The sequence below is a fragment of the Mchenga conophoros genome, linkage group LG16 (assembly GCF_057382185.1).
Source record: "Mchenga conophoros isolate Kocher_MC1m ecotype Shallow Benthic linkage group LG16, M_conophoros_male_GT1.1, whole genome shotgun sequence".
NCBI lineage: Eukaryota > Metazoa > Chordata > Actinopteri > Cichliformes > Cichlidae > Mchenga > Mchenga conophoros.
In genome coordinates, this window is record NC_140541.1 from 20,025,290 (window position 1) to 20,049,409 (window position 24,120).

A 24,120-nucleotide genomic window follows, 5' to 3' on the forward strand; every position below is an offset into this window, starting at 1 on the left:
ACTTCCGGACGGTCAGTTTATTGTCTCCATGACTACAGTGTCAAAACGACGTCGTTGAAGGGGCCGTCCGCATGTAAAATTAGCTGTAAAAATACTCAATTGTTTGACTAAATACAGAAAATGTGCGCATCTGTGACTAACACGTTTACCAAGCAGAATGATGCTGGTACAGCTGTTTTGCATGAACGGGCTTATGACTACTTGTACGGTGAGTAAGCTTTGAACTAACTAGCACAGCTAACGAACACACCAATGAGCACGGCTAATAGCTGAACTTAGCTGCTTCGGTTGCCATCACCTGAACTGTTCCTCCACAGATCCGGTTCACACAGTGTCATCGGAGGCAGACCACACCAAGGCCAGTTTCAAGGCCTTTGCGTCCAGGTCTCGAATAGTAAGTCGTATCTATACTTTATTTCAAATTTATTACATTTTAAATAAAAGATAAGTTGATTTAAAATGCTGTCATTATTATATTATATTATAGTTTATTTTTATTTTTATTTAAACCTGTAGTATACAGAGCATTTATCTTGTATTGTAATAATGTATATTTTCTTCCACCTTTTGAATATAATATAGAGGGGCTTTTTTTGTCTCTTTTGTTTAACTAAAAATTAAATGTGAAATGCACTCTTTAACATTGTTTCCGTCTTCTTCGCTCAGAGGAGAATACCAGAGTTTGCATCCATGTTTAGTGACAACCCACGCTATACTGTTAAAGTAGACCCTGCAGTCCCGCAGCCGGCCTTTACTGATCTTCAGTGGCGAGGCCACACAGAACAGCGCAAAGAGGCCCTGCAGCAGCTGGCTGGGTAACACAACATGCACATGAAGCACATACTAAGTTGCTTCATTTTAAGATGTAGTCTTTCTCTCATTACAGACAAAATAAATAAAATAAAGTAATTTTTTAATGTCTCTATTATATATTATAAATGATAAAATATGTATATATTACATCTTGATTATCTTCTTGACAGGATTTCTCCAAACACTCAAACATGGCTGAAAACCAAGGAGTGCCGTGTAACCGGAGCAGATTTCTGCAAATACTTTAAACGGTTTGACTAGCCAGTTGAGAATCTGATTGTTTGTTCTGTTTTTCCTAACACAACAAACTAAAGATAACTGCCATACTGCCCCACTTATGTAGATGTCAATATAGTCTATGACATAGTATTTCACTTTGTTCCCTTTAGCCCTCTCATTCCCTTTGGGCAGCAGATACCTCCTAGTGTGATTTATGCTTTGCCGAGGTGAGCTTCTTTGCATTACTTTGTTGTGCAGCTGTTTCTACTGTGCTATTTTTTCTGGAAGTATGTCTGTTTTTTGTGTCACCTTAGAGAAGACTTTATAACGTCTGATGCTGAGCAAAAACCCACCCACTTCACTGTTGGGGTCCAGACAGACTACAGGGAAAGTGAAACACAGACAGACCCATACAGCCCCGAGTATGTGATTCAGCCCGGGACTAATCCCTCAGAGCTCCTGCAGATGGCAGCTTTGACTTGGGGTATAGGCATGTTTATTGTGTTCTTTATCTGTTATATGAACCGTGATGGTACACTCATAAGCAACTTTATTAGATCTTGGCAGTATAATTATCTTGCTCTCTTCTCTCCATCCTATTTTTTTTTTTTTTTTACTTACTAAACATAATTTATAATGCATCTGTGCTGGCTAACCTGTGCATAAGAAACTCACTGAGAAACAAATTGTTGCAAAAACAAATAGTTAACATCAACAGGTTCATCATCCACAAGTCACAGTTAGTACAGGAAGAAAGTACAAGTAAAATACATACAACCCACACTGATCTTGAGTGGGAGGGATAACTGAAACTCCACTTTCTATTAGCGTAAAGACGTTTAACTGCACATTAGATCACTGAAATATCTTAATATAAGATGAAGAAGTTCAATTTCAACAGCATGTCTCAGTTTTTCTAAATGATAAATGTGGAAATTACAGAAAGAAAAATTCTGGAAGCTCACTTCCCACACTGCCCTGTATTTATAAAACAAGATAAAGATTTTGTTCATTGATTAAAATCTATTTTTAAACTAAAATTTATATAGTGGACAGTAAAAAAAGAAACATTTCTGTCATTTAATTGTTAATTTGATAGATTACTTGGTTACTTGATTACTTAGGTGTACATGAATGAAAATACCCTTAAAAGTCCCAAAATTGATGCACTCCTTCATATTTTCCAAAGCGGGCTGGATTGGATCTTTGCCAGGCCAATATCGGCCCCCGGGCCTTATATTTGACACCCCTATCATAAGGCAAATGCATAAATAAAGTTGAGCTTTGCTTCACAAGATAGAACCATGCCTTAAACATATTCGTGGAACCTTTTGCAGTCTGTCTGCTTTACCATAACACTGCTAACATTTGTCACTGCACAATTGATCAATATGCCTATAAGTGACTATATCATATTTTTAAACTGAGAAATTTTTATTGTCTCAGTTCTCAAGTTTGTGCCTTGGGTCCAGAGTGCCTTATCCCCACAAATTCCCCCGACAAATGTAATTGGTGCAGTTTGTTTGTCTGTCTGCTGTAAATGTTTGTTATCAAGCATCCACAGTTCATCACTGCTAGTGCCCAAGGTCAAAGCTGAGCTTGGAAAAAAATTAAAGAAGCCGTATCTAGTAATATATCATGTAAAAGGGTTTGGAGAGAACTGTACAATGCACTTCTTCATTTTTCAATACGATGGCCTACGACATCACAACTAGTTTCACAAGATCTCACACTGCATGAATATATCTTAAATCTTAAGACATTTCTGCTACAATCATATGGGTAAAGATAATAAAATACACAAGTTTTGCATATAATGCTTCAAGGTCAAAGGTCAGGGTCACATAAATTGGGTCATAAACATGCTCTTTAAAACATTATTTTTTCATTACATTATATGACTTCCCAATGTCACAAAAAGATGAACGTCCTACACTAGATTTCCATATTAACAATATTGACATCAGCATAAAGTATCAGTGTTAGTATAGCCCAGGGGTCGGCAACCTGTGGCTCCGGAGCCGCATGCGGCTCTTTTGTCCTTATACTGCGGCTCCGGGTGGTTTGGGAAAATAAATTAGAAGTATTTAGCTGAAGTGCATTTTATTTGTGTTTAGTTCTTTTTTTAACTTGTAGTTCTAAATTGGAAGATTATTGTGATTTTGAAATATGAAAATAAAATTATATCTTATTATTTTTTCATCGCTCAAAATAAGCGTCACACTCGCGGAAGCCGGTATACCCGCCGAAACGCCGTGCATTTATCGAGACTTTCAAACCCAGGTAGGCCAATTATGGATCTTCGGATCCACATTATGTCGGCAGCTGTTCTCCACCGTGAACTATGTTAAAAACAAACACCGCTCACGCCTCACAGATGAAAGCTTACAGTCCTGCGTAAAGATGAAAGCCCCGATTTGCAGACGCTGTGCGCAGAGGTTCGGGACCATAAGTCTTATTGTAAACATATCACGGCAGACCCGACGATGTTTCCATGAACACGCTTTTCAGCATCTCTTTATTGACCACTTTTCACACACGGTTGCTGTACGCATACAGCCGGCTGTAGCTTTTCAGCTCACAGCCCGACAACACAACAGCAGAGAGAGCACAGACTTTAAGGCGGCGAGGCGTGATTGCGGGTGCCGCTCAGGTGTGTCCGACTCCCCTGCAGCGGCGCTGCAGACCACGCCCCGCCACACACATTAACCTGGTAAAATACATATTTAGGCAGAATTTTGCAAATATCTTTTTTTTTTTTTTTTTAGCAGCATAGTGCTTTTTTTCCAATTACTTTTTAAAAGTCAGGCCAAGGCTTCAAAAGCCCAAAGGTGATATAAGGGTGGCGGATCACAACAGTTTTTGTTTGCTACATGGATCATTTTAGTTCAGTTGGGTGTTTTTCCTTTTGTTATATTTCTTTAAGAGTTCAAAATGTGTTAATTACATAAATAAAATGTAATTTTCTCTGTAGCACTTCATGGATTTCATAAGCAACACACCTTAGTTGCTCTGTGGATTCTTTTAAAAAGCAGTTAAAAACTTTTCTGTTCAAACAAGCCTTTTGTTGATCTACGTATTTTATATTCTTTACATTCTTTACATTTGATCTTTTACATTGTGTATAATGTCTATTGATTGTATTGTTTATTTTAATATTTGTGTACAGCACTTTGTGACTGCCTGTCTGTGAAAAGCGCTTAATAAATAAACTTTACTTACTTACTTTAGTTGTTCACACAAAGCATAAAGGTAAAAAAAACAATATCCATCCATCCATCCATCCATCCATCCATCTTCATCCGCTTTATCCGAGGCCGGGTCGCGGGGGCAGCAGCCTAAGCAAAGAGGCCCAGACCTCCCTCTCCCCAGCCACCTCCTCCAGCTTATCGGGGGGAATACCAAGGCGTTCCCAGGCCGGCCGAGAGATATAATCTCTCCAGCGTGTCCTGGGTCTGCCCCGGGGCCTCCTCCCGGTGGGACATGCCTGGAACACCTCACCCAGGAGGCGCCCAGGGGGCATCCTTGTCAGATGCCCGAACCACCTCAGCTGGCTCCTTTCGATGTGGAGCAGCAGCTGCTCTACTCTGAGCCCCTCCCGGATGGCCGAACTTCTCACCCTATCTCTAAGGGAGAGGCCAGCCACCCTTCGGAGGAAGCTCATTTCTGCCGCTTGTATCCGCGATCTCGTTCTTTCGGTCACTACCCACAGCTCGTGGCCATAGGTGAGGGTAGGGACGTAGATCGACCGGTAAATTGAGAGCTTCGCTTTTACACTCAGCTCCCTCTTCACCACGACGGTGAAGAGGGAGCAATATATACAGTGTTATCTTCATTTTAGATTTCAAAAAGTATTTGCGGCTCCCAGTGTTTTCTTTTGCGTGGAAACCGGGTCCAAGTGGGTCTTTGGGTGTAAAAGGTTGCTGACCCCTGGTATAGCCCTTGCCATGTTGGGGACGTTGCACTCTCTGACTCCTCTTATTCTTAAATTGTTGCTCGGACTGTTTATATAACCTGTCACGTTACTGATTAGCTCAGTTGTGTGATGGTACTAAAGGGATTTTTTAAATAATTTAAATCTTTTTTAAGTGTGTTAGTTGTCCCAGCTATTTTAAAATGTTTTTCTAGTATCAAGTTATAAAGTAAGATACTTTTTTAAGTATGAAGTGTCTCAGTGTCAATGCTTGATATTTTATCTTTTACTACACTTAGCACAAATAGTACAAGTAGTTTGGTTGATTATTTCTTAGTTGTGGCAGTGCTTCATGGCAATACCTCTTACACAGTTAAAGCCTGTTTATTTCCCTTAAATGTTGCCACGTTTGTAAGGAAAATGGATTTCTAGGTTAAGTAGCAGATTTGACTATGTGGGTTGCTCGCTTGAAAAACTTTCCAAATTGACTCTGCCTATGGCGAGCAGCTTATTCTGCTACTGACTCAGTAGCACATGAGAAAATGTGTCTGTGTGGGCTCTCAGGTCATGGTACTCCAAGGAGCTTGAAAGGAAAGCGACTAGACATCTTTCATGAAGACGTTTCACCTCTCATCCAAGAGGCTTCTTCAGTTCTAAAACTAAAAGGTTTCGTATTGTGTCACTTTGTACGTTCCTCACAATTTCCCATCATTACCCCCTCCCCTTCGCTGCACCCCTGCACTGTTCTGTTTTTAATGGCCCCCGTATGGCCACCCTTATGAAAAAATTCTTGAGGTGCCCCTGGTCACAGGTACTGAAAGCCTAGTGGGGATTGTCCCTTAAGAGCATAATGTGTGTCATCACATGAGCCCGAGGTGTGATAAAAGGCATGTGATGTTACCCCCAGAGGTTTCTGATGAAAACACCGTAAGAACTTGTCTCACCCTATCATGTGACCTATGAGTGGGGGTTGAGGCGTCTGGGAAGCCACTCCCTCTGTTCAATGATGGTTGTTCACAGTAGATGGCCTCTTTTACTCCTCTTTCAAACAATCTATGTTCTCAGTCCAAAATGTGAATATTGGTATCCTTGAAAGAGTGACCTTTACCTTTTAGGTGCAGATGTACAGCCCAGTGTTGTCCTTTCGAGGTGGCTCTTCTATGTTGTTTCTTGCTTTTATTTATTGAGTAGCTTCCTAAGAACAGCTTTAACTTTTTTTTGTCATTTCCTGCATCTTTGGCACTAGAAGAAGCCGCCCAAACACATGAGATATCATGAGATATCATTGGAAAGACCAGGATGTCCTCTACTGAGCACATGAGGACTTCGTAGGGTAGCTCAAATTAAATGGTAAATGGTAAATGGCCTGTATTTATATAGCGCTTTTCTAGTCCCTAAGGACCCCAAAGCGCTTTACATATCCAGTCATCCACCCATTCACGCACACATTCACACACTGGTGATGGTAAGCTACATTGTAGCCACAGCCACCCTGGGGCGCACTGACAGAGGCGAGGCTGCCGGACACTGGCGCCACCAGGCCCTCTGACCACCACCAGTAGGCAACGGGTGAAGTGTCTTGCCCAAGGACACAACGACCGAGGCTGTCCAAGCTGGGGCTCGAACCGGCAACCTTCCGATTACAAGGCGAACTCCCAACTCTTGAGCCACGATCGCCCCATATTAGTCAAAAGACACAGACCACAAACAAATGTCGTGACAGAGAACATAAATGAATAGGGTGGGTCTCAGGAGACTAGAGGTCCACCTGTTCCTCACTGCATTGCACAGCATACACTTTATTGCTTAGCTTGTGTTTACGAGTTTTGTCCTTGGGATGAACCAGTTTTTGTCTGAGGGTGTGTCTGGGTTTGCAGTTCACTGGGATGTCATGCTTGGAGAAGATTCTTCTTTGTTACAAAAAATGCAAATTTTCCTTACTTTTGCGTCAAGTTTATTTTTAGGCAAATATGGGCTATGATTGCAATCTGTATATATTTACATTTTAAGCTGTGTTGCTTTTTTGTGACAGGGTTGCATACGGTAATTAGTTTTTTTTCTGAATGAAAATTCCTCAGGTCACGGTCTGCCTGCAGGCCTTGCAGAAGTGGAAATGATACAGCGTGCCCGTGCCAAGCGAGCTTGGGAGGCCAGTCTTCCTCCACTGAGTGACCTGAGCCAGCTCGACAAGAGGAGGCGTTTAATGGAAGAGATGGAGGCCAAAGAGTGGGCTTTCAGAGAAGGCGAAATCGAGAAGTGAGTGATAGTGCACCTGAAATGCTAATCTAACTGGAAAACACACTAATAGGGATGCAACCTACTGCTTAAAGTGATGGTGATGCACTGTTTGGCACAGATTTAAACTTCATCATGTATTGATTGCTTCACACCTTCATTGTTTCAGTTCACTCCTGTCACTCTGATAAGGAGCAGTTGTGTTTTGTGTTTTTATCGTACATTTTCTCTGCTAGGTTGCAAGAGGCTCGTTTAGAGGTGCTAAAGGACCTTCTGAGGCAGAGAGATGAGGCTCAGAAAGATGTCACAAATGACAGACTGAACCAGATATATTCTAAGCACCAGGAAGACAGGGAGACCAAGCTAAACAAAATACACGCTGACTACAACAGGTGTAAGACGTCCAGCCCTCTAATGTTAAGTATATTATTTAATATCTAGTCTCACTCCTTGGCAACTGCCTCTGTTTTTCTTTTCTTATTTTTGTCTGCAGCACTGAGAAAATTAGAAGCTAAGAGTAAAAATGTGGAGGGGAAGCTAGAACGGTGCGTCATAGCCTCTCAGACGTATGTCCCCAGGATCCGCATTGGCATTTTTCCCAACAGGAACATCAACAGCATGCTGTCAACAAGACGCTACTTAGACACATATGAAGGTTTGAATCTGAATGCTGTTGCAGAAGTAAAAATTTTGTATGTAATTTCCAGTATAACACACACAGATAATTTCATAAATTCATTGTTAAGATCATTTTTAATTCTTTGTTAGGTTTAGAAGAACTAGAGGCGCAACTCAGTGCTTCAGTACTGAAGTCAAAGAGAGAAAGAACAAAACCCAAAGTCTCCGAGGATGTGATGAAGCCTCCTGAGAGCAGAGCTGTGCAGTTGCTGAAGAAATACAAGGTAAGGCAGAACAGAAAATATAGATGTTCATTAAAGTGGATCTACGTTGCTCAGGTCCAATGCAATATTTATTACTACTGGAGTAGTTTTGAATAATTGACAGTTTAAAATAACTCTTACTTATCATAAGCTGGGCTCTGGCGATTCACCCACTGAAACAAGCTGAAGTCAACACTTCTGATTGGCTATCTCATGGAGACACAAGGTTTGAACTGCAGGTCAATGGTACTTCTGTGCACCTGTTATGACCACAGTAAAGATCTCTGCTCTCATTAACATCAGGCAGAGCCAAGAGCAGAAGAAATTGTGAGAGACCAGGCAGGAATCTGAAGCCTGAGCTTTTGGCTCATGTATATACAGCAACGTCATTATTTGACATTTTAGCCATTTTGTTTGATGCAAGATCCACTTGAAGTATATCTTTGAAGTTTTAGATACATACATACTGGCACTTCTGGCTCCACAGAATCTGAAGCAGAAGCAGGATGACCACGCATCTTTGAGGACTTTACGTTTTCTTCTCAGAAAGGAGACGCCTGTTCCTCATCCTGTCACTCCCACAGTGGAAACACCACCTGAGGTCAGTTAATTATTCTGACTGTTACTGAGACTTCCTTTGTAAATATTACATTTATTGTATTAATATTTCTCTATTTTTTAGGGGGAAGAAGAGAAAGAACTTGCTGTAATCTTCTTGCAGAAACTATTGCGAGGACGAAGGATCCAGTATGAGGTCCACCTGTGTTTCATTCCTACATAAATGTTTCAGTCTTGCTCAGTTTTTGAGCACTTATCTTTTTACTTTTATCTCTGCTGTTCTAAAGATGTTTAAGGGCAAGGAGAAACATCAGGATCTCATCCAGGAACTGAGGACTGTCCATGCCCTGAAGAGGGAAGAGCAGGAGCTACAGAAGGCAGACAAAGAGCACGTCATGATGCTGAATAAACAAAGAGACAAACGCAGACTTGAGGTGAAACACACGGACCTGACCACGTGGACAAAAATGTACTAAATCCAAACAACCTTTATACCCGTTCTCTCCATCTTTTCAGATTTTTCAACAGGAAGCGCATCAAGCCGGAGTAGTAGGAGCGGAACTAGAACAAGTGTTTGACACATTGTCCAAGGAGCTGATTCGTCTCCAGGATGAGCGAAGGATCCACGCCTTTACACTGCTGGCTGAGAGAGACCGTCGGATGCAAGAGGCCGAGGAGAGCGGAAGGAGGCAGGTAGAGGAGCGAAGACGCAAAGAGGAAGACGAGATCTTCAGAGAAGTATGTGCACATGTCATTGTTCTGTTGTAAAAGGGTAACAGAGATCAGTAACAATGAGGTAACAAAGCATTTGCAGTCAGAGCACCAACTCTTTGGAACAAGCTGAGTCACTGAGCTCTAAATCGCTTATTAAAACGTACTTATTTTTCTATTTTTTTTGTCAATTATTGTACTTATTATTACCATTTTAAGGTGTGTGAGTTTGTGGGTTCCCTTCACTTCTTGTCACAGGTGGTACAGGTACATCAGGAGACTGTGGACATGTATTTAGAAGACATCATCTTGGGGACCATTGAGCACATAGCCGACCAGCAGGCGCGGGAGGAGATCCACAAGAGAGCAAAGGAGGTCAACGACATCGCATATGCCATTGAGGAAAGGTAACAAGCACCTTCGAATATCTGTCGCTGCTTGGTGTTAAGGAATTGTAACACTAACAAACATCACTTTTGTGTGCGAGTAGCCGGGATAATCTTCAGTCGGAGGAGATTGTGTCTGAGCTGGTGTACAGCTTCCTTATCCCGGAGGTAAAGAAGATCGGTGTCAGGGAAAGAGGTTTGTAGCAAGAATTAGAAACACACGAAAATGCATTAAATGACTTACTAGTAAAAGATAAATGCCCTTGTTTTTAAAATAGAAATTAAAATGACTTATTGGAGTGTTGATGGAGTGATTAAGTTAAAGGTAAATCCTTTCCTAATTTTTTCTGACCTTGCATTTTCAGTGCACCAGAAGCAGCATAGACACTTACAGGCAGCTCGGAACATCATTCAAGGGACTTCAAATGCTCCTGAGCTCCTGAACAGTACTCTGGAAGCGTCAAAATTTACCTGTCCTGGTATAAAAGCGTCCTGTCAAGTCCTGGAAGAGATAATGAGCCAGCCGCTGCAGGGGAAGGAAGCAGAGCAGCACGATGCTCAAACTGAGTAAAAGAGAGGACTAGAATATTAAAAGTGTTCTGCATTGCAATCTATAATGTCTAAAAGTTGTTGTGATATTATTAAAGTGATGGTTTAATAATCATTCTGGGTTGTTGTTTTTTTTTTACTCTAAGCAGTAATTAATTTAATTTAATTTGACATGAAATGTTTGAAGAAGTCTTTCTGCTTTTACTCCACCACGTTTTGGGAACAAATGTTGTGTTTTATGCGGTAGATGATGTATTTGAACCCTTTGAAGCATAGGCATGAATTAATTGCCAGAAATTATATATTTTATTTATTTATTTTGAAAAAGGGGATTATTGAACCTTGTGGTGAATTTAGAAAAAATCTTTATTATTGTAGGTGTTTTAATTTATGTCATATTTGCTACATCTGTTTTTTTAATTTATTTATATTTAGCTATGTATTTCTTTAAAATGCATTGTGCAATTTATTTCAGTTTTTGAGGGGAAAATCACTCTGATGATGATGAAGCCTCAAAAACTAATTCAAACGTGATAATCCAGTGTTTGTTTTTTGTTTGTTTTTGATTGATTGGATTATTACAGATACCCAGCAACACACAAGCAATTAAAATAATCGCAGCTCAACATTAAATGGTGCCATTTTCCATAATGACTTTTGGTACTTATTATATATTTTGATTTTACAACGTGCAGCATGAAGACTCTTAAACAGGATTATAACTTACATTAAAAGTTCTTTTTTTTTTCACGTTTCCACAATTATTCAACGAAAAATTATGTTTCATCACTTTTGCAAGAAAATCGTGTCCTTTTTTTCTGTGCTGATTCCATTTCCGATTAAATATTTGGATTCGTCCTGTGTCGCTCCATCCTGGAAACGCCCCTGCGTCCGTGATCCGCGTCTACGAAGTACGACATCAGTAGGCGGTGCTGGATTTTGCACAGTTTCTTCGGCTGCAGCCGGTTGTAGTTGTGGCAAACTGCCAGTATTAAACATTAAGCTGGTCGAAAGCTTGCACGACGACCTGTTAACGATTCTCTCCCCTGTTGGTCATGCTCAAAATTCCCCCTGATTAAGCGAAGTGAGGCGGGCACCTGTGGACCACGTACAGCTGTTTTGACATCTGGAATCATCAGGTGAGTGATTTGAATGACCTAAGCCAGACATTTAACCAGGTAAAGGAAGGAAAAGAGTTTACTTTATGACAACCTGTGTGGACCTGTGCACACCTGTTAGACAGGTCAGGCTTCAGTTACAAACCTGCCTGCCTGCAGGGTGGGAGTAAAGTAGGAGCACTCCCAAACAAGCATGTTTTACACGCTGCTTCAGTGGAGTGTGTGGAGTTGTGTATGCTTTAAAGAAACACAACGACTTACGTTAAAGTTGTGATTTCAGTGTGTCAGTAATTCGGAGGGATTTGAGTGTTAAAATTAAAAAGGTTGCATTAAGCATTGTTTACTGGCAGAAAATACCTGAAATGTATGTTGCTAAATCATTAATCAACAGTAGCCTGTGCTTGTTTTTTGTGCAACTTACCGTTTTTCCACTGGAAAGTATTAAAAAAAAATAAAAAATTGAAGAGTCCACATTGTTCTTTGCACTTGAACATTGTGAGCTGTTCTGTGCACTTCAGAAAATTGCTCTTGCTCTTTGATGAAAATCAAGGTGCTCTCCTACTGTGACCATTTAGCCACAATGAATAGGGGGTTGTAATAGACGTAAATGACTCCACAAGGAGCCTTTAGTCATATCCAGGTATGCGTCACTGCTGGAAGCAAATGGTTCAGCCACAGTATTATGGTCATATCCTTTCATTTAAGAGTATCATAGCACAATAACGTAGGATATACAGTGTGTATCCTGTACATTAACTGTGACGTAGTAGTGCTGATAGTAGTTAAACCTAAGCCTGATCTCACAGGGAACCTTTCCATTTCTTACTGAATCAATCTTGCCCAGAACAGATGTGAAGGCAGTGACGCCAGACTAATCTGATTATCTCTCGGGTGAGAATGAGCGAGAAGGCCGCTGGAGTGCAGATCATCAGTGAAGTGCTCGCAAGGCTGAATAAAGAGGATGAGGAGGAGAAGCTGACAGATGATGAGGAGTCCAGAGTGTGTGGTGTCTGTGGAGATCTGGCTAATGGTTACCACTTCAATGCCTTGACCTGTGAAGGCTGCAAGGGCTTCTTCAGGTAAAGCTCTTCAACATTTAATAACATCATGAATCAAGCAATAAATGGCTGTTTAAGGGCTTTTAGAAAACAAATAGTCCAGCTTCTAGAGTTTCTCTCATGTTTTTAATTATATTTAGAAAAATTTTTGTCATGAAAAGAATCCCTTGTGAATGTGAAATGACAAATTAGTGATCTTCCTTCCGAGGAGCCAGACTTTCTTGTAATCTTTTAAAGTGGTCTTGAGCAATAGTTCTCCAGTCTTCCAGAAGGTCTTCCAAAAATTTTCTTTTGACATTTGCTGCTTTCTCAGTCATTTTCACTCACTCAGTTTTTGTACCTGATGAGCATAAAAGGCTCCTGGTTGAACTCAAACCAGTGTTTTGTCCATACATAACTAATAACTTAGTTCATCTAATAAGAAATATTAGATGAAAATTTGGCATATCTCAGCAGTGTGTCCTTAAGAATTTTCAGTAGAAGTAGAAGACAAAAGAAGAAGTGGCAGGGTTAGAAAAACTCCATCATCTCCAGCAGATGAACAGTTTCTAAAAGTCATGTCCTTGAGAAAGAGGAAAAAATCCAGCAAAGACCTGACACAGAGAGACACAGAGAGATGCATCTGGCCCTTCAGTTCATCCATCTGCTCTTAAGGGAAGAAAACATGCAGAAAAGGTGGAGGTATTCCAAATTACACAAGAACTGGACTAAACATCAGTGGCAACTGGTCTTGAAATTTGTGGCTCAAATCTCTGTTAATAGGTCAGGAGAGAGGTACACAGCAAGTGCAACATATTTAGCTTCATACCACAGTCATTAGTAAAACATCCAGTGGTGTTGGGAATCTTGTCAAAATTAATATAATTATGAACACAGAAAAATACCATCAGATTGCTTTTACCATCTGGAAAGCATCTGATTGGCATCCGCTTCATTTTTCAACACAGTGATGCCAAACACACTGTAATGTAATAAAGAGTACAGGCAGTCATTAATACTTTTTTTTTTTTGGTGGTGTGGGGGATGTTCATGGCATTTAATTGGCTGCTTATATTGTAAATTTTTAATATCATATAAAGTGAAACCACATTTCGGATCTTTTTTTTTCATGCCCAAAAAGTACTTTTTAAGTAGTATTTATAAGTTAATTTGAATTCAGTTCACCTGAATTCAGCACCTCTGTACTTTTAGCACCCTGTCAACCAAATAAACAGACACGCGATCGTGAGGACCGGATATACACACATACACACAAGCACATTCTCTATACTACATTTATACATATACTTGCATCTTGCATAGTATCTATATACATAGATATATACATAGATACAGTGACTATCTTGCTTTCATAGGCTCAAAATGTGAAATAAGCTCGACACCGTCTGCTCTGCAATCTGAAGGCCACCTCAGTTCACTGTGACCTGAGTAACCATGAAGTTGTAGGAGGTTGTAGGATGTTGAATTGTATTCTTTCTGTGGCACATGCAGGTTTCAGAAGACTAGATTGTGACTTGTTGACCTAGTTAGGACTGGTGTAGTTGTGTTCTGAATAAGTTGAACTCTTTTACTAGGACGGCTCACAAACAGGAAATGACAGTGGTCTAGTCTGCTCGTGATAAATGAAAACATGATTTACTCTGAGTCAGAAGCTTGTTATGTTTGAAATGTGTTGTAACTACGTAACAGATATATTAACTTTAACACTAATCACATTTTCAGTTTTCCTCACATTCAGCTGTAAAACGTTTAAAATTATCTGACCTTTTGTTTAAAGAGTTTATACAACGAGAAGCTCAAGATGTCTGTCAGATAGGAAGCTGTGTGTCATCAATGTGTTATCATCATCATCAATCACTGGGAGCCCAAATACTAGAGTTTTGTAGTATTGAAGTTAACCATTTATTTTAATGGCTTTTATTTTGATTTTTAATTGAACATTATTATACTGTTCACCATATATGCTCTCTGAACTGTCTCATTTAGAAGTGTGCTCAGTTTTGTTTATTATTTGACTTCTTTAGGCCAAAGTATTCTTTATATAAACCTCACTTTGCTGCCACCAAAGCTCTCTCTGTCCCTGTTATTCAGATGGGCTGCTGTCGGTGAGCTGAGTGGTCAGATAACATTCAATTTCTGGCATAAAAGGTGGTGTCAGTGTGATATTCTCATCTACTTTGGTTCTTAATTTGACCTTCTCTAATTTCAACACCTTCACAAATTAAATCCACACAGTGCACACAGTACAGACAGTTCATTAGGTACAGGTTGCTAGTACCAGGGTGGTCTCCTTTTGCCTTCAGAACTGATTTATTTCTTGGTGGTATAGATTTAACAAGGTGCCGGAAACATTCCCCAGAGATTTTGGTCAATTTTGACATGATAGCATCACACAGTTACTGCACATCCATGATCTCCCAGACCACCTCATCCCAAAGGTGCTCTATTTTACTGAGAGCTTTTTATTGAGGGCATTTGATTACAGGGAACTTGTTGTCATGTTTAGGAAACCAGGTTGAGATGATTTGAGTTTTATGATATGGTGCATTGTCCTGTTGGAAGCAGCCATCAGAAGATGGGTGCACTGTGGACATGGTCAGGCACATTACTCAGGTAGGCTGTCATGTTTAAATGATGCTCAGTTGGTACTAAGGGCCCCAAAGTGTGCCAAGAATATATCTTCCACCCCATTACACCACCACTACCAGCCTAAATGGAGTGGAGATCCATGCATTCATGTTGTTTACACCAAATTCTGACCCTATCAAACAAATGTTGCGGCAGAACTTGAGACTGCACATTTGTTGTGCAATTTCAGTAAACTTGTGCAAATTGTGACTCATTAGATATTTGCATTAACAAGCAGTTAAACCTAAGGCATGAAGCTGTTATTTTGTGAGTGGATGTTTTTCATTTCAGACGTAACATAAAGAGGTCAAACCAGCTCCGTTGTCCATTCCTGAATAAATGTGTTATAACGAAAAACAGCCGCCGGTCTTGTCAAGCCTGCCGCATGCGCAAATGTCAGGCCATTGGCATGTGCAAAGACAGTAAGTAACATCTAAAGGCTTTTATACTTAATGTTTAAGTCACTGTAGGAAGTGTGTGGTATTATAAAAGGTGCACCCATCAGTTTCTAGAATGCTTGTTATCATTTTGCATGTTTACATCATGTCATACAATAAATTGATACACATAATTTTCATGCCTTGAGAAGAAATTATGAATCAGATCAGGTTGTTTTATGCTGACATGCTTGACATAGTAAATGCTTGTATTTTTGTGCTTGTTCAGTGGTCATGTCTGATGAAAAGGTGCAGGAGAGGAGGGTCCAAATCAAGAAGAATAAGATGCTTAACTCCCCAGTGGAGCTTTCATTCCAACAAGAAAAACGTATTCAGGAACTGCTCTTTGGTCACCGCAGCACATTCGACTCAGCATTTTCCCGCTTCAGCAGCTTCAGGGTGTGTGAGTGAATGCATGCAGTTTCAGCTCTTCATCATTGTTACGACCCGGCTCAAAAGCCGCAACATAAAAAAAGGAGACGAATAACAGAGTGTGGGTGAGAAGAGGTTTCATCCTAAAATGGAAAACCAGGTTGGCTAAAATGGCTGGTGCCACCAAGGCAAAGACTAGTGCACTGCCGGAAAGCTTGCCTCAGGTATGCTTTTATCCACACCTGACTAGGTGTGGCCAATTAGCACCAGCTGAAAACACTGAGACGATTAGAAGCTGCAGAGGGACGTAACACCTCCTCCCTTAAAAGGGTTCCTCTAGGACCCTTAAATTTATTAAAAGCCCCTCTGAAGCCTTCAGTTCCTTATAATTAAATAAATAAAAGTTAAAGCTAACAGAAGCACAGTGTTCACGTTATAGTTGGCATCTCTAAGCATGGATGGGCATGAGGATTTGAAGTTGCCACACTGAACAGACAAAAAGTAACATGTGACCAACACAAAGGAGCACAACAGTCACAAACCCAAAATGATTACCTGATCTGCTACAACACAAAACCAAAAGTAGCAACAAATAATCACAACTAAGTGATCTGTTGTCTCCACCACACAAACAGTCACATACAAGTGGCCCTATACCACAACAAGTTACTTTAATCCAAAAAGTTCAGTAAATCAAGCGTACTAGTGACCAACCACAAACTGGAGAGCTATGGCCACACAATGATCACATCAAGGGTGGCTCAGCACCCCACAGTGTTATTGCCATCACCTGGCCAACAACACTCACAAGTGATCCAACAAAATAGCCATATTCCCCACAACACTAAAAGTCACAGCACAAAACACTCACCTCACAAGGATCTCATTAGCATCCATCCACACTGACATATGCACACACAGGGTGTGCACACAATGCCAACTTAAAAACAGCCTACCTGCCTCAGCTACAGACCATAATCATGAATGGTCTCAAACCTCCTACCAAGTTTGGTGCCACTGATTTACTATGTGCAACTCCCAGCCTAAAACACTAAAAACAACAAAACCCTTACTTTTCCTACCCTAGTCTTCAGTGGTGTACCAGGCTCGAGGCAACTTTAAACGCGAACTCGAGAGCAGGCAGCAGACCAGAGATATAGTCTCCTACCAAACTCTGAAGCGTACCCCCACCCAAGATGGGTGGGGGTACGCCCAATCATCATCTTTGTTTTAACTTGTGTAATTGATCTTTGATTTTTTTCAGCCTATGGACCGAAACATCCTTCCTGTGAATACGCACAAGCAGACGGCAAGCAAGCTCTTTAACCCTCTGACCGAGTGCCCTAGAAACGGCTGCAGCACTGCGAGTAAATCTACCACCGAGCCCACATCATCGCCATCTGCCACCTCATGCTCTTCATCCTCCTCCTGTTTCCACAGTTCCATTAAAAAACAAGAACACCACATACGGAATGACGTCGAAAACAGATGTGTTTTCACTGCTCTTCCGCATGTGGCCGACCTCACGACTTACATGATCCAGAACGTCATTAGCTTTTCCAAAAGTCTCCAAGACTTCCGGTAAATGTGTACATCAACGGATATTTATATTCAGTCGGCACGTTTTCGACACTTGATGTCAAACTGGTGTCTTACAGGTCTCTTACCATGGGAGACCAAATATCTCTGCTGAAGGGAGCCACGTTTGAAATAATGCAGATCCGCTTCAACATGGTGTTCAACTCAAAAACGAGCACATGGGAATGTGGCCATATTACATACTGCATAGATGACGCTGTACGAGGTAAGACTTCTTACAGTTGGATGGATTAGATTAGATTAGATTAGATTAGATTAGATTAGATTAGGTGAAGTCAGACTGTCACTTAGAGTGGCCACTTTCCTGAACACTTGTGACAAAGCATCATTTAAAGAGAGATTTAAAAAAAAATTCTGAACAAAGTCAGTCAGTGGGACTTGACCTCCAGACCTGAAAAATGAGACCTATGCACAAGTGGCAAAAACTGCAGTTCCTCTAGGTGCCACTTGAGGCTGGCTCAAAAAGCAAGTCAGTTCCCAGACTCCCACGTTAAAACTGCCAACCAGTTTAGCAAGTTTACAACCTGGTACAAAAAAAAAGTTTTGGCTTCTGTGGATAGTTTCCTGCTTCATGTGTTCTGAGGTGAGAGGTTTTAACCACTCACTCACCTTAATAGTTGAGTTTGTTGAGTTGATTGATACCTGTCCTGGCAGTGATAGGTGTCTGGTAGGCTTGATACTACTTGCAGTAGCTAATTGTGATGTTGTATCATCTGGAGCATTTTTAATAGTTTATCTGACAATTATTATGGCTTGCTGTGTGTTTCAAACCATCCCAGAAGAGAAGAGCATGTCCTGGATAATCCTCCTTTCTGACATGTAAATTAGAAAAGTTGAACTTCATGTTTTATACAATATGGCCTAAAATGAGCAACTGACTCTACACACTCAGGAAAATCCAATGTTAGGCTTATTGCTGAATCTAAATAGGTGTGAATGGTTGTTGCTCTCTGTCTGTTAGCCTTGCGATGTTTGGTGTAACCGTCCACTATTTCATTGGCACCTGGAATAGGCTGCAGCGGTGTATGAAAGCTTTTGCTGAAAAAAGTGTGACAATGAGTGGCTGTGCAGTTTAAAATGCTGACGTACTCCAAAGAGTGTGAGAAACTGCAAATGTAGGTGTTTCACTGTGTTTCACTGTTCATAAAGATGGACTTAGTGCTTATAACCAAGTCAATATACAAAAATACAAAATGCATTCAGTAATGGAGACAATTATGGTCTGTTGTTGATTGAATTGGAGTAACTCTGAGGTGTGTGTTGTCTGAGGACTCAAAGTAACGTCCCTGATCACAAATTCTGTACACCTGATTAAATAACATGTAACGTGTACTGAATGACCTTTGCCCCCGCAAAATGTTTTTTCACTTGATGAACACGTTGAGTCGTTATTCTCTGATCTCGCTAGTTTTTTGCTTTTAAACTATATGTAACGTTGCAAACTGTTATTAAACAGGAGTAAAATGAACAAAGAGAAATTTGACGCTCCTAACATGCATGCACATGTTGCACTTTTATTTTTGAAGCAGTCAGACAACAGTCAGTCAGTAACATGTCCAGTCTGTTATCACTCTTGTCACATGTTCTCACACGGTGGTGTAATATGACTCCTTAAGAAACACTCACTGCAATGCTGTCAAACTGGTTTTTACTTCTTTCGATCCAAAGTGCTTCACAAACGCGCTGTCTGAAGGTTTCCTTTTACTATTAGACAAACAGCTCTTAGGAATAAGGAATTCACACTGAGCACTAGGTGAAAGTTGAGATTACAGGGAATATAGCTCTGTTTAATTTTCAAGGTGCTGACCTGCAGTTTTCACACTGGATATGGTGTGCAGCTACAAATATCCATCACAAAGGTGTTTGCTCTTCATGCTACTTTACTTGCGAGTTAACTGCTCAGACTGACCTATAAGTAGGTCACACAGAGAACAAACACTAAAAATAGCACTTCCTTGTTTTGTTTTTTTTAAAGGAATGAAAATACACATAAACCATAAATGACATTTGAACTACAGGGGTCTTTGGTATAAATGCTTTTATAAATACTTTGTATTTTGTTTATAATCTGTTAGATATTATTTTTTTGGGACTGGTGCAATCTGTCTGGCAAAGCCAAGTGGAATAACTGTACCTTTATTTCATCCACAACAACAGAAATCAGTATAAAATGATGTCTGACTGATTCCAGTCAACACACCAAGGATATCCCGACTATTCCGCTGGCTTTTAGTTGTCTTTATTGGTGCAAATTCCTTTCACCGTTTCAGTGCTCCTAGGCTAACAGCATGTCAGTTACATTTATAAGCCTTGTGTGTTGGAAAAACTGTAGGGAAGTTGTGGCAAATCACCACCCCTGGTTTTTTTAGAACTTGTGCAAAAATAGTTTTGCAAGAATGTCTGGAAAATCCTGCAGCATGTTCTTGGAGCGCATATCTGACTGGCATACGTGTTTTGTGTATTTGGTGAATATTTACTGTGTAGCTGGTAGTTTTGAGCTCATCGTTCTCCCTGATTTTTTTTTCCTTCCTAATTGTGGATAATTCTGCATGAATGAGCTTTTAGATTGTGGTTTGCCTGTACATGTGTTGCACATTTTCACACATAAATCCCTGCCAGAATCACCTTGATGGTAGCTCACTCGAAAGTGGGAACTAAACATATCCATTTGAATCCGTTTCTTGGAGTGTGGAGAAAAGTGGGAACAGATCAGACCTCAGTGGCCCTCAGACTGTCCTTCCGTATCTGTCCTGCTCCTGACCCGTTTTCCTGTGTTTTCCAGCGGGATTTCAGCCATGTCTGCTGGAGCCTCTGTTCAGATTTCACCACACCCTGCGCACACTGGGCCTACAGGAGGAAGAATACGTTCTCATGCAAGCCATGTCTCTGTTTTCTCCAGGTGATGGTCGTTCTTCAGCAGTTCATCCCAGTCCTTGCTAGGACCAAATCAATAATTAACCAACCCTGTAAATATTTAAACCCTACAAACAGTGTGCATTTGTACCCAGCCCAAAATAAAAATGCATTCTCAGATTTTCCTCAGGGCGAAGTGGCTTCAAATTAAAAGAAATTTGTTTTTTACTTGATTTGCCAGACCGTCCAGGCGTGCAGCAGCACAGCTTGATTGACAAAGTTCATGAAAACTTGGCGCTGACGCTAAAAACCTGGATTGACTGCAGGAGAACAGGTCCAGAGAAACAGTGAGTGAAATGTCAAATTCTCGCCCCTTTCCAGTCAGTGTGAAATGTTTTTACATACTGCAGTTATTGACTTTTCTATTGTATTTCAGCCTGCTGTATCCCAAAGTGATAGCCTGCTTTACAGAGATGAGAACAATGACTGAGGAATACAGCAAACAGATTCTACAGATCCAGGACATCCAGCCTGACACCATCAGTCCTCTCATAATGGAGATGGTCAGTAAAGGCTCCTGTAATGACTTATGAAGAGTGTGCTGTACATGAGCAGCACAAGCACTGTTAATGGGGACGCTTAAATGAAAGTATCCTATTGTTATTTTACATGTGTCGAAAGAGTGAAGACTGGACTCGGGAGACAGACACTATCTCTACTTTTAAGATTAGGCTTAAAACTTTCCTTTTTGCTAAAGCATATAGTTAGGGCTGGACCAGGTGACCCTGAATCCTCCCTTAATTATGCTGCAATAGACATAGGCTGCCGGGGATTCCCATGATGCATTGAGTTTTTCCTTTCCAGTCACCTTTCTCACTCACTATGTGTTAACAGCAGTGTTGGTCAAGTTACTTGAAAAAAGTAATCAGTAACTAATTACTGATTACTTCCCCAAAAAAGTAATCCCGTTACTTTACTGATTACTTATTTTCAAAAGTAATTAATTACTTAGTTACTTTTTAAAAACACGATTTACAACCTGAGTAGGTGATAAAGTGATAGATCTTTCAGCCCAATTCTACTTTTTCTACATAATCCATCATACAAAATGTAATCAAATGGAAAAGTCTCTTTTTTTTAACTTGTTTTATTAGTTTTAATCTTTTAACTTTATGCATCAAGCAAAGATTTAATTATATGCAACATTCTCTGACTTGAATAAATTAGTTTAACATTTAAACCTATTATCTGCACATTCCAGCACATAAAATAAAATATTTTTTGTGTTTACACTCACTCTTTCAAATAGATGCAAGTAAAACACAGCAGAAAATAAATAAAGTCAAAGACTCAGCGGTCCTGTTGCTCTATTTTCACCTGTAAAGCAGGACTGGAGGTAGGCGGAGGTTTACCCTGGTGCAGGTGTGCCGCGGTCAGTTGAAGAATCCGCGAGTTTCTCTGTGAGTTTCCCATTACGTCATAGCGCACTCGGTGCTTGCTTGGAAGTTTAGGGGGTTTTTTTCGCTGTAAAAAGTTTTCTTCCCACGCACGATGGACGCTAATATTTTTGTCACTTTTTATGGAATCAAACTCAAAGTAAGGTCAGTACTTCCACGCTTTAAACGCTGCACGCTCATACTCTCTCCCGCAATCGATATGTGATCCATTGTTGATCTGCACACAGCTGTTGTCACTAACGGCGCACTCGCTTACGTCACTGTCGTGAGACATTCTCGCAAAAAATCACGGTTTTAGTAACGCAGTAACGCAGCGTTCCTACGGGAAAGTAACGGTAATCTAATTACCGATTTTGCAATAGTAATCCCTTACTTTACTCATTACTTGAAAAAAGTAATCAGATTATAGTAACTGCCCATCTCTGGTTAACAGACCTCTCTGCATCGAATCATATTTTATCCTGTCTTCCTGTCTCACCCCAACCGGTCGCAGCAGATGGCCGCCCCTCCCTGAGCCTGGTTCTGCCGGAGGTTTCTTCCTGTTAAAAGGGAGTTTTTCCTTCCCACTGTCGCCAAAGTGCTTGCTCATAGGGGGTCATATGATTGTTGGGTTTTTCTCCGTATCTATTATTGTGCGATCTACTGTACAATATAAAGTGCCTCGAGGCGATTTTTGTTGTGATTATATAAATAAAATTGAATGGAATTGAATTGTCTTAAATATTGACAGGACAAAAATATATAGGTGAGAGGGAGTGAACGAGTGTTGTCAGTGTTGTGACTCCGAAAAAGCTGCTTTTTAAATGTAGAATTTTGTTGTTGGTCTAGTTTTGTGCTTTTGGTGCCTTAATGTTCATTTATTGTAAACCGTGATGAATGAAAAATGCTTGACATGAGCGTTTCTGATGGCATATAAAGACAAACACTGCCCCCCTCTGGCCACACACAGAAAAACAGATTCTCTGTGAGGCTGATCTGCACTGCAAACATCTGGACTGTCCTGAAGTTTTGTTGATCACTTTTGATCTAATGGATTAAATAAACACGCCCCAAGGGAGGAACTTTTTATTTTGTCAGTTCTTTGTCCACCTTAATTTGTGATGGCAGACTCGAGTCTTCTCTTTGCACTAAGGAGAACTTTTTTCATTATGTGACTTTGAGAGTTGAGAGTTTTGTTCTTCAAGATTTCTGTGTACAGTACCCGGCAGTTGTTCCATTTGATTCAGATTAAGCAAAAGGACACAGTTTTTTACTATTTTTCTTTCAAGAACTAAGAACATCCAAAGCGATTTTCAGCTATTGCCTTCAGATCATCATTAAAGGGCAACTTTTAATGGATTTGGGTTGAACTTGAAACTGGCACTCTAACTGAAATCCTTGGATTTACCTGGCACAGAATACCTCCACATTTGTTTACTTTTATTTACTATAGACTTTGTGATTCACTGTTGATGCTTCTGTTATCTCTGTGCATCATGTTGTAATAAAGATATTCTTTTTTCAAACACATTTATTTTAAGCCAGTGCATCATTGAACCATTAGCAAGGTTTCAGACTCTTAATATGTAAACATAAATCTGTGTGAATCTATATGATCATATGAGTTTTGCCATGCTGGTTTTGTAATATACACAAAAAGACACTCACTAAACACTTTAACAGATATGTTGTGAAAGTATCAGGCTGGTCATGGTTTGTTCTTCAGAGTTGACCTAATTCTTTGTGGCACAGGCTGAAGTGCTGGAGACTTGATTGACATGACAGCATTACACATCTGGTGACTGCGGAGGCCAATTAGCTACAGTGACTTCATTGTCATGTTCAAAAAACCAGTTCGCAAAGAAAATATCCCTGAAAACTTTACACCACCAACAACCTGAACTGTTGATACAACGCAGGAGGGATCCACGCTTTTAAGTTGTTCACAAACTTTTTAACCCTACAGTCCGAACACAGCAGCAGAACTTGAGACGTCAGGGCAGATGTGTTTTTCCAGTCCATTTTTGATAAGCCTGTGTAAACTGTAGCCTCAGTTTTCTGTTCTTAGCTAAAAGGAGTGACATCCAGTGTGGTCTTCTGTTGCAAGGTTCGATGCGCGTGCATTCAGAGATGGTCTTATGTATCCTGGTTATATCCACTGGATGTTTTCTCTCTCTCTTAATAATTCTAAGATAAATCTCTGTGAACTCTAGAGATGGTTGGGTGGTAGAAATCAGTTTCTGTAATAGTCAGATAATCCAGTCTGGCACCAACAACCACACCACATTCAGAGTCCCCATTTTGCCCCATTCTGATGCTCTGTTTGAAGTTCATCAGGTCTCTCGACCATGTCT

The 24,120-nt window shown here is 40.4% G+C and overlaps 2 protein-coding genes across 2 annotated transcripts; both read left to right on the forward strand.

Annotated features, from left to right (window-relative positions):
- The first annotated feature begins 21 nt into the window (after positions 1-21).
- cfap91 (cilia and flagella associated protein 91) lies at positions 22-10,878 on the forward strand. The gene is made up of 17 exons (XM_085249284.1): positions 22-208; positions 318-394; positions 667-815; positions 984-1,064; positions 1,203-1,259; positions 1,347-1,516; positions 7,024-7,201; positions 7,417-7,574; positions 7,674-7,835; positions 7,949-8,082; positions 8,549-8,662; positions 8,744-8,815; positions 8,907-9,053; positions 9,136-9,357; positions 9,589-9,737; positions 9,821-9,912; positions 10,082-10,878. The coding sequence occupies exons 1-17, from the start codon at positions 121-123 to the stop codon at positions 10,285-10,287; spliced, it is 2,256 nt and encodes a 751-aa protein (XP_085105410.1). The 5' UTR covers positions 22-120; the 3' UTR covers positions 10,288-10,878.
- Positions 10,879-11,274: 396 nt separating this feature from the next.
- nr1i2 (nuclear receptor subfamily 1, group I, member 2) lies at positions 11,275-23,296 on the forward strand. Its single transcript, XM_085249938.1, has 9 exons — positions 11,275-11,404; positions 12,233-12,462; positions 15,361-15,491; positions 15,736-15,905; positions 17,143-17,459; positions 17,537-17,682; positions 20,260-20,376; positions 20,572-20,677; positions 20,767-23,296. The coding sequence occupies exons 2-9, from the start codon at positions 12,281-12,283 to the stop codon at positions 20,921-20,923; spliced, it is 1,326 nt and encodes a 441-aa protein (XP_085106064.1). The 5' UTR covers positions 11,275-11,404; positions 12,233-12,280; the 3' UTR covers positions 20,924-23,296.
- The last annotated feature ends 824 nt before the right edge of the window (positions 23,297-24,120 follow it).